Source organism: Rhopalosiphum maidis, chromosome 1 (genome assembly GCF_003676215.2).
Source record: "Rhopalosiphum maidis isolate BTI-1 chromosome 1, ASM367621v3, whole genome shotgun sequence".
NCBI lineage: Eukaryota > Metazoa > Arthropoda > Insecta > Hemiptera > Aphididae > Rhopalosiphum > Rhopalosiphum maidis.
In genome coordinates, this window is record NC_040877.1 from 33,204,149 (window position 1) to 33,219,181 (window position 15,033).

Here is a 15,033-nt window from a genome sequence, read left to right on the forward strand (position 1 = left end):
ATCTAATATTATAACACATAATAATACACCAACGTGACGACTTCAAAGGATTCAATGGCATTAAATTTAAATAATTCAATTTTTGTTTCATTAGCTTAGGAGTATAATGACATCCATCGATTGAATAAACTAAAACGTGATTCGTTTTATGAGAAAATACATATAAACAGTAGTTGACCTAGTTCTACACTCTGGGCTATTAAAATTAATACAATTTAATAGTTCGGGACAATATACGAGTAACCATTAAAAAGTTTAATCATAAATTTACGTATACAATTGATTTTATTTCTTTCTGATAAACATTTTGAAAGAACTTCAACTCCACTTGATTGCGACGATTGCGCCCGTTGGTCATCGCACCTTTCAAAAGCTTCAACAATATAGCGACATAAAGCGACTATCCTGCATAGCACACTAATATCATCCTGAGCTCTCGACTGAGGTGAGCGAAGCGAAACGAGTGTCCAGCGTCCGGTCATGGCAGTATCCTGTCCGGTTTTTATTTCTTTCATCCGTGTAACGATTCGCCAGTTGTAAACGGCCGCCACTACAAGACGGGATAGGAACACCGTGTGAAGTTATACGGTCTGATGAGTTATATCGTACACTTGCGGATGACTAGGAACCGCAAATCGAATATATTGTTTTGAACCGGAACCGTTGATCCGCATTTATATACCAGTCAGACCGCAATAACCCGGTATACACGCACAAGCGCGCGCGCTCGTACGTACAAACTTTGTATTTGTGTAATTCACTGGAAGGATCGGACAAAAAATAATAATAACCCGTTCGCAGGCGTGACTTCTCCAGGTCTGTGTGTTTCCAAAACCTTTGACCTTATACAATAATATAAAAAAAAGTGAACGCATTATTAGTTTGTGGTAACACACACACACACACACATATAATATATATGCGAATAGATTAAATATGATATTATTATTATGTATTTGTAATCGAAATTATTTCATTGTATGAATATTGTAGTTATGTATAATATATAATAATAGGTAATGATTATAATATTGCCCCACATTTATACGCACGACGGCCGCGTGCTTACCCTTGAACAACAAGTTTTGCTCGAATCGAATAAATCCCTCTCGCGCAATAATGGTTTGCGCCCGACGACTAATATCTTATGTATAATATTATATCTACCTATATACACATACACAATAATATGTACGACTTATATACTTCGACCGCGTGACGTTGTTTGCCCGAAATCGATTATCTATCTAATTTTATATGCGCATTTACCTATTTACTGGTGCAGTAGCGGACACGATATTATTATTGCGTATATATGCAGCGTTATTATATTACATCGTCAAGTCTTATTATTGAGTCCTGGCGGTAGAGAGATTTTGAATTAAATAAATACATTATTCACGGATTTCGTATACGGTCTGCGAGGGGAGGAGAACAAAGTTTTATTATATTTTTACCAATCCCGTTACGGATCTAATATTAACCTAGTCACGTATATATATCGTCGTCGTGTATGTGTATGGGCGGAACGGAATCGGACATTTTTTCGATTTGCACGACCGCCATGCCTCGAAAAGTTTCGAAACTTTTGTAGAAATGTATGTGCACAGACGACCAGACTCGTTATACAAATAAAACGTGTAAACATCGTTGAGCGTATACGCCGCCGCCGCCGCCGCCTGCCGGTTAGAGCGACGGGTCGGGTTGATTGTACGAAGAAAAACGTAGGTGGGTACTTATGGTAGTATTTTCTCGGTTTTATTGTTTTAAGACCCGTAAATGAAACTATAATACTGGGTGTCTGGGTAATACTATAAAATTATTTAAATGCTAGTAATTATTTTCATATCGTATTCCGTATATTATACGACTTTAATAGTATGCCAATGTATACCGTGTGTCAATGTATAATGTATATGTAATACCGATAACAGCGATAACTTTTTATCGAGTTTCGAAGAGTAGTATTATAAAAATGGATGACTAGTAAAGGAGTAGCAGTAGTGTTCGGGTGGGGGGACAACTTTATGGTTTAAATCGTTAAATATAGGTTAAATAATAAATATATGCTAAGAAATATCTAGCAGAGAGCCCTCCTATCGCAGAATATGTGCCCCACTCCTTTTGGCTCTTACCGTTACGGAGTATAGAGTCGCTAATTTTGTTTTCACCGCGTGTTAGTAACAACTAACAGCCACAAAATAATAATAATATTATTGTTATTATTGTGGTGAGTGGTGTGGTGATCCCCCGCCGGTCGAACAAATTAAAAAACACGGTGCAATGACATTGTCGTCGCGTCATATGTAGCAGTTTTTCTAGTCGTCATAATGTTGTATAATATATTAATTATAATTATATTAATATGTAGGTTTTTACCAAAATTAATTATTTCATTCTTATCCATAAAAGAATTTTATTTGTTAAGTATTGTTTAGTTCCCCTTGAAATTAACTATTTCTATAAAATATATAGAAGTACCATATCATAAAAAATAATAATAACCAGTACATACAATTTTAAAAACACGACTAAATTTACATAAAATAATTAATTAGGGACTAATAATGATTTTTTAACTACTATATTTTTAGAACTGTTGTTTAATAATACTAGGAATGTGCAATTTATAGTAAACGAAATTTCTAATTAAATTGTGAAATTATAATGAATGTGTATACTGTATGTATATTATTTATAAAATATAACATAGCAAATACATTTTACTATATTTACACTGGTTACAAATAGTAACTTACAACAAATTTGAAGTAGAACAAAAATTATTGCGTGAAATATACTTGCCATTAAATTAAAGTTTAAAGTACTTTTAAAGTGGTTATCAAAATGTATGAAACGATAAAATTTAATAAATAAAATCCTTATTTGGTGGCGAAATACAACTCCAACTTTATCTCGTGTAGACGAAAACAGATGTGTCTGTTTCTAATGCTCATCTAGATAAATATTTTATATTTTGTTTTGTGGACGTTGACTTTTCATCTAGCGAATTGCCGTTTGTACTGTGTTTCATACAGTCCTAAACTCCTATCATCATATTGTAGTACAAAACGAGCGCGTTTCCGGTCGTGTGTCCCGTATGTGTATTATAATATAATATTACAGTCGACACAATCCTACGACGTTTAGGACTCCTCCTCATTCCGCCAAAAAAGGATCTCGCACCGGAATATTGTTTATGTCCGTATAATAATGTACAAAAACTCGACATAACATTGTGTACTACGTAAACGACGATGTAACGCTTTTATTCATTTTTTTGTTTTTTAATGTCTGTATCGACTTTCGAGTATAATACCGATAATCATATAATGTAACCTCTCACAGTGTCAATCGAATCAACGCATTTTTTATGGTAATATAATGTGTTGTCAGTGCATACAATTCCAATAATTTACATTTTTTAATGCACTCCACTATTTGTCGTATATTATTATATACATTTATATTCTTCAATGCAATTATAATGGACGATAAAAGAAGGGAAAAAATACTTCTCGTCGTTGATCATGATTATACCGTATAAAATAATATATATTGTCTTTATAGTTATACTGTTCACACTGTTCATTAAATATAATAACGTGCAATTCAACGTTATTTAACGCGTTCAGCATAATAATAACATAATAATATACAGTATGGGTTCATCGGTTTACTGGGTTTTTGTGGAGTTCGCACACTCGTTTCGTTTTCATAGTCATCAGAGGTGGTGGCGGATACTTTAAGATATAATTTTGACTGGTAAAAAAACGAACCCCTTCAGTACGCATCACCACGCAGCGTCGTCGGATGTGATGGCGGAAACCATAGTAATTATATTATACGGAGAGCACGCGATGCCGTAAAATATAAATAGTGTTATAATGTATAATAATTTTATGATTTTAAAGACCGTGTTTTCAAATCTTTTCTTACAATTGTTTTTCGGCAACAGACAAGTGTATACAGTCCTATTTTGTTATCTGCATAATATATATATAACATATATGTTATGTTTTACAGTCGTTCAGGGGACTAGTGATTTGGAAATTGGATACGCACGGGTGTCCTCCAGTCTCGGGACGCGTCCTGCAGTCCTCCGTACGTAAAATTCGGGCAAGCTCCAATACAAGTATACAACTCATCCCTCGGAGACTTTTATCCAAACCGACAAAATAAGAAACGCGTGGCTATACTGTAGTAACATATAACGAATCTCGTAATATTTATTTCGATTATTTATTCACACCTGGCGGTATGTCGAGATCACCGAGCGCCGATAATAATATATTCGGTTCGATTACAACTAGAATCGAAAGGAAATAGACAATTAATAATATATATATTATATATTATTAATAATTAATGTCAATAGTCTCCTAAATACCAGCGAGCGATGACAACGGTCTCGATTGTGTAATTTATTGCTATTGTTTAGCATTATTTCGTATAAACAATAATTATTTGAGGTATTGCGTTATCAGAGTAACAGCATAAATTATAGGAGCTAAAGATAGGTAGTTAAATTCTCCACAGGACTACACAGCACATTAGCACGTGGTAGTCCTTATTTATGTGTACAGTTTATAATGTTTATATATTTATATCCGTTGAATGCTTACAAATGACTGAGAATGACTTGGACTTTTTGGTATCATAATATTTCCCGGTATGACGGTAATATCGTTCTGTTCGTCTGTCTGATTGTTACCTGTTATTTGAATTTTTAAAAATATATATATATATAAGAAAGCATTGTTAAATACTATGGAGTGTTGTTAAAAATAGGCGCCAAGTCAAGTAAAAAAAAACATAATATAAAACAACTAGTAAACGTGTAAAATCTGAGTAATCTGACTACGCGAACCTGTGTTCGTCTTTCTAAGTGTTGTCGTATCTAAATATTAACAGTTGGCCAAGGACGAACTATTATTTTATATTTATTATGTTTTCATGATGCTACATATTTTATCATCTTCCGATATAATGTCGTGTATTCGTTCAGTGTTTTTGCATGTGATATTTAATTATTCAGTATTTAATAATTTAATTTAATATAATATTATGTTCCTCATAAGTCATAATATTATTATATTTTGTTGATAGTATTAGTGCACCCGTTATTCGCCTCTATCGGTGTGATTATTTTATACTTAGTTTCTCATACCAATGCTATAATGTTAATTAGTTAGTTTAAATTTATTTTTAACATTGGCCTTATACGTCGTAATAAACGTGTCAACAACATTAATTAAATAAACGCGTTTAAATAGCTAAAAATGTAAATGTAGTATTTAACTGTTTAATATTGAAACTGTTAAACCTATATGCGACTACTTATAACAATTATTTAAATGTGCAATAGGTTTTTTGTATGTCAGTTTTGGTCGATCAGCTGTCTAAAATGTATTTTTTTACCGACGAATAGATGTTTAAAAAATGCGAATTAATTATGCCGTGGATTGTAGAACACAGTTTATTACAATATTCTTCGGTTGTCTTTTCAATGTTAAGTTAACACGCTTAAAAACATTCGAAAAAAATTGTTAAAAAAAAAAGTAGCACAGACTTGTTATAATGCTACAGGTATATTTTCTCTCAGTCGATTAATCGACCTTTAGTCGTTTAAATTGATTAGTCTTTTTCTCCGAGCCATTCCAATGAATCAACGAATTCAATTTAACATGTGACGATTCACGAATAGCAATATTATAATTTTTTTGCTTGATTTGTATCGATAAAACACTAACTTATTCATATCATGTTATTTTCATAATATATTTTTAAAATTTACTTATATATATTTATGTATTTGAATGTTTCTATGAACTTATTCTTAATTATTTTATTGATTGTTGTTATACATACTCTCCATTTTTAAGCGATTGTTAATTTTTTATGTAACGTATTCTCGTACAAAATTCCATATAAATTGAGTCAAGTTTAACGTTGCTTTTTAAGGCATAATATTTAATTATTTATTTTATTTGCATGTTTATTGTATTACTTTTTAACGATCTATTTGGTGTTTGTCTTTATTTTTTTTAAAACCTTCCATTTTAACAATTGCCAACAGCGATTGCACGACCAACTGTCTCCCAACGTTGTAGTTGTCATTCCAATCAGCACATACACGCACGTACACGCGTACTCATGATATATATATATATATATTATATTTTATTGACTAAACTACCAGAACTATAAATCAAATTCGGTTTTGCAGAAAACGACATTACTCAGAAAATAAGATCCATTAGCAGTCGTATAAATGCCGTTGTCTCGTATACCGTATTGTGTGCAATGTGTATAATATATAATATATATAATCCGAAGAATGAGCAATTTCTTCGGTTGCTATATAATATAATGCGTATAATATACTTTTGTTCGTTTATACTAGACAGTGATACAGTGTAAATTCGGTATAGACTATTATATATTAGATGTGTCAGTGTTAGAGCAATTAATTATATCATATATTAATATCGTCGTGTGTTGATTTTACGACATTTTGGTACTAGTACAGATTTGTAAAAGGCTATCAAATAAAATTAATAGTTAAGTTTCCGTTAAAATTTACCGGATGTCAGCTATTCGGTTTGCAATGATACCAAATGAACATGCATGTTTATAATGTCAACGACAATATTGTCCATCGCTTTATTCTTAATAAATAAATTGTAGTAAGAATCCGGTATGCAGATTTTTCATGGCCGCATATTATAAGTAAGACAGAGAAAACACATCCTCTTTAAATGTATTAGTTAAGTACGCTGACCAGTGCGTGGCTCATAAATAAATAGTACATTAGAAAATTTCCAATATAAAATAACTTGCATAGTATTAACTTTTGTACAAAAAATGTATCAAACTGTATGTTTATAACAGCATGTTATTAGATTTATATATGCAATAATGGAAGAATATTTCCTGAATTAACATTATAGAGTGATGATACTTTATTTTACGACGTGTAACGATACTCCTGACCTTTTCGATAGCACAGGTTATCGTCAAGTCGAAATATTGCAACACGATCGACGTGTCGTGGTTTCAGCGTTTGGCCGTACTCCGTCGTCATATCGCGTAAGACAACTGTGACCAATCACCAATACCATATAGCATAATGATATACCCAACTGAAATCATACCGAAATCATCACTCAAAAACGTCGTACGCGACACGGCGATAGTGGGACAGCGCGTCTTGAGATATATTTTTATTTAATTTTTTACCCTACTCATCTTTCGTACGTAATCTCATAAAAAAACCAACATTTTATTTATATTTTAAACATTTATTTTTTACGGGACCCGGGACAAGTGTCGCGAAAAAACTCGCCGTCGAATCCCGTCCCGCAGTGTACGCAGCTGCAGCCGCCGCGCAGCTATGACGACGCACGGGGATCGAGAAGTAATTTTTATTCCACCGTCATAGTCCCTCGGCGTATTATTTATGTACGTGTACGCACTGTATACATACGGTGTGCGCTGTGCGGCGGTGACGTTTTTGCCCGTCGTCACGCTGCAGCCGACGCCACACGGAGGAGAAACTCACCGCTGCCCACTCGTGTACGCGTAGACACGAGCGTAGGTCGATGGGGGATATAATATATATATATGTATATATACGTATACGCGTATATAGGTGTAATAATAGTCGTTTCGACGAAATGTAATAATTTCGCTCAGATTCCGTGCGTTTTTCCCGGTATGAAAAGAAGGGGTCTTCGCCGGTCCCTGCTTGCAGCGGCGACCGCCCTCGGCTACCAGACTTCACCTCGAGACGATGGGGTCGAACCCTCTCGGCGGCCAAAACTCACACATCACACACGAATTCGGCTACCCCATTTCGTGTACCGTGTTATTTCGCCGGATGCGTTCGATTCCTGAAGACGTCGTGTATATAAATTATATTATATATATATATAACATTCGTGGCAGCGCAGCGTAAACAGGATCGTCGTCCGGAGACGAAAATATAAGCTCCGAGCGCCGCGTCATTCATCCGACCGGGATCCGCAGAAACGGCGCGTTTTAATTGTTATTCGATTGTTTTAACGGGACATTAGGACACTATACTTCGCCTATTAGCTACGACTGCACTGTTACGATATAACCCTATACTAATTTCCGTCGTCAAATATTGTTTCGCGCCGGGTGCGGAATTCACTCGTCGACCGCGAAATTTTGTCGTTTACCGATAGCTATTTCATTAGGCACTATGCGTACATAGAATACACAGTTTGGATAATGGATGCCTTGCCCAGCAGTCATCCCTTCCTACGTTTTTAATAACAATCCAGCTATACATGATGATGGAGCGAGGTTGAGGCGTTGAGTCGATTTAAATCAAATGCCATTATTTCGACGACCGCACAATACATTTTTAAATTAGATTATATACCAAAACCATATAGAGTGGCATGTATTAATGTGTGTGTGTGTGTGTGTGTGTGAGTGTGTGTGTGTATGTGTATGTGTGTGTAATAATAATTATAAGCGCTATCATATTTCGATTTTTTAATTCTGCCGATTTTTGACCTTATATGTTTTATAAATTCCGAGAAAAACGATTCCGGTAGATTTACTCAACTTAAACAGCAATTAATTATACATAATAATAAATACGGTATTAATTATAATAACATTAATCCGATGTATAAACTAATTAACGCTAAGTGTTTTTAATTGTATTACTTATTACAACTTATTTATATAGGTAATTATGATTTATTTCATTATTTGATACTTAACAAAAATAAAACTAATAGTAAATAATTACGAATATCTACTATTATTTATTATATTGATTGAAAATCATGGCATATCTGAATAGATTTAACTACTCGTTTTTAATGTTTTTATCTGTCCTAAATGAGAGTCATTACGTTAGGAAACTGTAGCTCGGAAAACACGAAGAAAATGTAAATGCAAATGTTTTGAATCCTAGTCGTACTGACTACTGATCATACGTCGACACATACGATAGTGATATACCTAATCGATATAATGTGCTTCCGAGTTATCGTTCGCAACGACGCTATACATATAGGTATGTCTTTGTAGATCAATGGTCTTTCGTTTGAATTATTGACTTACTTATGCACATCATCGTGTTGTCAGATCGTGTAAAACATTCGCTTATCCCAGGATTCAGATCTTTATATGCTTGTAAATTTCGTCACACTTAAATTCTAATTTTTAAAACGGCAATACAAGTGACCGCTGTTCATTAATTTTGACGTGCACCGCGTGATCCGAGAGTTTTCAATACTATATGGTACATGATTGACCGCAAAATTTAGAATATATGGGAATAGTAAGATATATTATAATATTATGTACCGTATAACCTACGTATTTGAGGAATCGGATACACAATAATATTACAATATATATTATATACACCACACGCGCTGTAATCGTTGTTTCGTTATTGGGTTATTGTATCGCCGTAAATTACCATCGCGCATAGTCGTAAACAAACAATTTACAATAATATTTTTTTCAGCAATATACCGGTACCAATATAATTATAATAATACATAGTACCTACCCATTTTAATAAGACGCGCAATGGTGTAATGCATAAATTCGTTACATTATCACGGGCGTAACATATACAACGTACTATATTTTTATTTTATTTTTTTACTTACTGCGTGTAATCGTAGAGAAGTGATTTTCATACGAGCTATATTTCAATATTCGAACCAATCGTTCTATATTATTCAATTTCAAGATGATGAGACCTCCGTCACAAATACTGTAATGTAATACTTATAGAAACACCGAATCAGTGTTGGTATCCATTTAGTGTACTATATAAGTATGTTATGACATTTAAATTATGTACAAATCACAATGATGAGCATACGATTTCAAATCATGGAACACATGTATGATGTCTTACATATAGATGTAAGTTATACATGTAGATACACATGTGTACAAAACACGAACGATGGATAAACTGTGTATATTATACATGTATAACTGCATACCTGAGTATATAACTTATGTAACTATAGTCTATAAGTATTCTTCTAAAGTCAATGTTTCATCAGTTGTTGTTTGACATTATAATTGTTTAGGTTATGTAAAATTAACTTATACAAATCATTCTATAAATCTATATGTACTAACTAACAATCATTTTTTTGCCTACACACAATATGTAGAATAAAAAAAATGTAGTTTTTTTTTATAGAATAGACTTTTCACAATAAATGCTGAATCCAGTTTTAACCGCAGAACCGGTTAACCATTCTACTAAGTATCTATAAGGGAAAATGTATAAAACAGTGATTAAGCTTGTGTAGTAATTTGATTGCAAATATAGATCGTGATTATTTCTAATTGGAATATATCTGACTAACAATCTCCTAAATTATTTTACGTGGTTTTCGAATACTTTCCAAAACTATTGATTTGAACGTTGTTTTCTCTCCTAATAGTATGATAGTTAATCCTTAAATCCTATAAAATATAATATATATTCAATAGTAGTATATTTTTACCTAAATCATGCGTAACCTATATGGTTATATACTATATATTGTTGTGAAATGAGCTAATATTGGGAATGGTAAATAGTGTGATTAAGGTTATTGTCTGTTTAGGCTTTAGGATATAAGTTGACAATGATGTAAATATTATTCCATAGTTAATGTTAGGTAAATATTAGGTATATTAATATAGTTTGTAGATATTCTATGGACTGTCTTTGAAGTTCGTACTTCATGGTTATTGTGAAGACAAAAAACCTAAAAATGTTCGTCGTCATTCGGTTTTCGTAAACAAATAAACGTCTTACCATTTTTTTTTATTTAAACTGTTAACTAAAATTTCATCTATCGTTCCATTTGATAAGTTCTAAATATTTAACCGGGTAATGGGTATGATGAAGGATTTTAGAAATCATGCTATAAACTTACAACCGGTATTACGCTTTCGTTAATTTTAACTTTTTAACTCGCGAGTTGGGACTCGTTAACGAGTAATGTTCTATTTTGTTGTGCATAACCTGCAGCAAACAGTTTTGTTAATATGGTTGGTTGGTGAACATTTCGAAATTTGTAGACTATATTATTATCCTTCCAACAATGATGGCATTAGCAGACAGTAATCAACCCTTAAATAAAATTCTTGTTTCTTGAGACGCTGGTTCTTGCCGCAGTATGGACGTCATTCGATATGATTTTATTTGTTTCCGTTGACGTAATTGGTTTAATTTTTTTTTTTTTTTTGCCTATCAACTTCTGTCGGAGGAATCAAATCACAACGCTGTGGTGAACATCTATTTGCGAGTTTTAAGTACAAACGACTGGTCTGTTAGAAGTATACACACAAAAAGAATACATATACCGCGGTGATGCGTACGTTTTGTGTTACTGATCAAAAAAAAAAAAAAAAACCGGACTCTATAACGCTGTTATTTTGTTCGACTACATAACGACTACCGGACCAGAACGGTTGTGTTTTAATCGGTTTAAACTGTTTCTCCTTTATTTTCGAAAAAAAAATGTTAGCTATGGACCATAATGAAGCCACCAACAGCGGCGTAAATCATGAACGGGCTGCACCGGAAATGGTGCAATAAAATTCGTATTTTCTTGTATTATTCTGTGACAGATATTTAATTATAGTGTTATAAAAAAACTCGGAAAATAGCCTAGTATAAATGGCAATATTGTCAAACAAAACGATAGACAATTGGAACAAATTAGTATGAAAAGATAAATATATACATAATAAATTAAATACGTATATATGTATTTATTATGAACTATATTGTAGTTTCTCTTTGTATTTATTTTTTTTTATGTATATATAAAACGTTATTTTTCACCGTTGATAAATCGGTTACGAATTAATTTAAAAAAAAATCATTTATTATTTTATTTGATTAAATGTATATAAATGTTTTTATTTTTTGTATGAATACATTATACAATTTATACGTTTTCCTTGTGTATTATGTACAGTTAAACTAGACTACCAAAACGTTACTTTTCTCCATTCAAAAATAATATATTATAATAAAATATTTTATAATTTATGGACGTGTAATAATATTCTTCCGTATTAATATTTATCATTTCCTGTTAATGACTTACGGAAATCGGGGTTCTTATAAATATCCAATAACGTATACCTACCTGTACATTCAATGGTGTTTTTATGCATATTGGGTATTGTTTTATTTATATACTTGGGATTTTATTCAAAAATATACAATTCTGAAAATTGTTGATTTTTGACTCACGGGCATATCCGCGGAGGCCGATTTAGTATCCACCTCATCCACGAGTATCCACCTTATTATAGCGTATAATTATAAAAATATTAACTGTTAAGTGTGCCAAGCGTCGGTACTTATCTTATGCCCACTGCCCGCCCGAATGGTAGCCACTGGCTATATATAAAGTATTAGTGTGCTCAGCAGTTGTCTTAACGAGTACACGGTGATGTCTTAAAAACCTTACGTGTTTGCAATATTCAGAAATTAAAGTAATGACGCATCTGTACGATCGCGGAATTAGGTTTACACAAAACCGTGAACTATGAACCGACTAGAATTTATTTAATATTTTTGAGCCTCTTCGTCGGCCGAAAACCATATTTTTGTCGACAACAGACGCAGTAGTAATCTAAGTGTTTTTGTGTGATTTTTTCCAACGGGGTTGTCAATATTTTCGGTTTTTTTCGTCGTCAAATCGCGTTCCGGGTTAACGCTCGAGAAATCGTCGTCGGATTTGGATTTTGACGTCTCCGTGCTGCAGACCCCCCCCCCGTACGTTGTGCGTACATCACACGATATTAATAATACAGTCATTGACTGTCGCGTGACAAGTGAGAATGTGCGATAGTCAATGGAAACCATACATCATAACGCCGACCGTTGAAAGACAGTATTGTGTTGTTGTAGCATAAACATAAACAATAATAATATTATGTCCGTAAAAGCCTGTAAGTTTGAAGATTGCAATCCGTCGATATCATTGACGTATCATATAATAATATAATCAATTAAACAGCAATATTGTACGCGTTCGTGTGGGTACGATAGATAATAGTTACCTAATAAATAAAAACCAAAACAAGTAAGCATTTTATAGCAACAGCGATGATGCGCTTGAACCGATCGAATTCCCGGCCGCACTCGGGTTATCACGCATCAGTCATCGGTTATCACACACAGTAATAGGTATATTGCGATTGTTATTATTACACTGAAACTCGACGATATTATTATTATTTATTATATTATGTAGTTCAATGGCCAATTATTTTATTATTAATTTAATGCGACCAAACGGTTCCGAAACGACGATAACCGCGTTACGAGTGCGGACGACGTGTGGTGTGTGTATGGAAAAGTTTGTGGAAAAACAAAATCCCCAAAACTGTAAAATAACGTATTGTACTATTATCGGTTAGGGGAAGATACTATTGCGGGGGTGCGCCTCTCCGCATCGAACGCACAAGACGTTCGAAAAACGGGGGGAATAAGCCTCAGAACTCGGGATGAAGTCTGTTTCGTTGTTTACACCGGCCGGTCGTCCGACGGGAATGCGACCGCGTCGTGGTGGGGGGGAAATATCTCGCTCGCACACGGCCGCCGCCGCCACCGACACCGACACCGCCACTACCCCCTCGGCCCACGCGTAGCAGTGGTTACCGACGGGCGCGCGCGCGCGCACTCGCGACCACTGCGAACGTGAACCTGAAACGAACTCCACCGACTCTACGGGGCCACTCGACGGCGCGCCGGTTAGTCAGTGTAGTAATGTCATTCCGACAGTGCGTGCGCGGTGCGTAGTGGTTAAACGCGTGTTTACGGTTTTGTGTGTGTGTCTGTGCGTTTTTTTTTTTTTTTGATGTATATGTTTACCGTATTTATTTCGTCGTTATCGTTTTGATTACCGTCTTTTTTATTCCGAGTGGCGATCGTTTACGTCGAGAAATAATGATTCGACAATACTAATAACACTGCTGTATAGTAGTGTACGTTGTCAAAGCGATAAATTTCACGACAAGTGGACACGCGACCGATGACGACGACCGGACAACAGCAGACCGCGGTTACGACGATGACGGGCAGTCCGCGGCGGCGTCGCTCGACGTTTTACATACCGCTGCAGGCCACTGCCCGACCCGCGTTGGCCGTGGCCCGGCTGGCGGACGCGTTGCCCCAGCCGGCGGCCCTCCAACCGCAACCGCAGCACAAGTCGGCTTGTGGACGAGCCCTGTCCGCGTCCGCCCTGGCCCTGCTGCAGGCCGACCACCCGCCGTCGCACCGTCCGCCGACTTCACCGTCGTCAAGCCGGCGGAGCTCGCCTCTGGCGTTCATCCGGCGCCCGTCGTCACGAAAACTGGCCCGCAGCTCGTCCACCATAATAACCACGGGCGGACGGTGGCTGTCGTCCAAGGCCTCCTCCGTGGGCCCATTGCGCGTCAACTGCGGCGACAGTTCGTCGTCCATCGGCGACACGAGCGGCGTCGTTCAGCAGGCCAACAGGTCGCCGCCGATCATAGTGATCGAAGGGTCGCCCGACGAGTTTTACCGCAGACGACGTCGTCGGCGGCGCCACGGGCTGGCCAAGTCGTCCACCAACTCGGCCGGAGAAGACGATAATAACCGAAGCGACAGCGACGTAAACGATGACGCCGACCGCCAACTCTACGACGACGAAGACGACGGCGACGACAACCGATCAGGTCAGTTGTCTCCGCGGGCCACCGGTCTCGGGGTTGCATATCATGAATTTGTTATCGTTGAATATCAGTGGTGCGATCGGGATTTTTTCAAGTGGTCGAGGGGGGGATCTAGGAATTACCACCTAAATGTTATTGTAATAGAAAAAGAAAAAAAGGCCTTACAGGGCCAAAAATCAAAAAAACATTACCAATTAAATATTAGTGCTAACGCAGTAATTGCCTATATAGTCTACATTTTCTAACTGTCGGATATGTATTATCTTCGAAGAAAAATGTAATTATAAAAATGTCGATTTTTGA

At 35.5% G+C, this 15,033-nt stretch overlaps 1 protein-coding gene across 5 annotated transcripts in view; it reads left to right on the forward strand.

The window, feature by feature from the left end:
- The window catches only part of LOC113550018 (probable Ras GTPase-activating protein), a 130,857-nt gene that overhangs the window by 94,693 nt on the left and 21,131 nt on the right, over window positions 1-15,033 (forward strand). The window contains exon 1 of one of the 5 annotated variants that reach the window (XM_026951600.1): window positions 13,882-14,733. The exons of the other annotated variants lie outside the window; for them this stretch is intronic. Within the exon in view, the coding sequence (XP_026807401.1) occupies window positions 14,067-14,733 (667 nt within the window). The 5' untranslated portion in view covers window positions 13,882-14,066. Of the gene's footprint in view, window positions 1-13,881; window positions 14,734-15,033 lie in introns of those variants that run through there. 5 annotated transcript variants of the gene reach the window in all.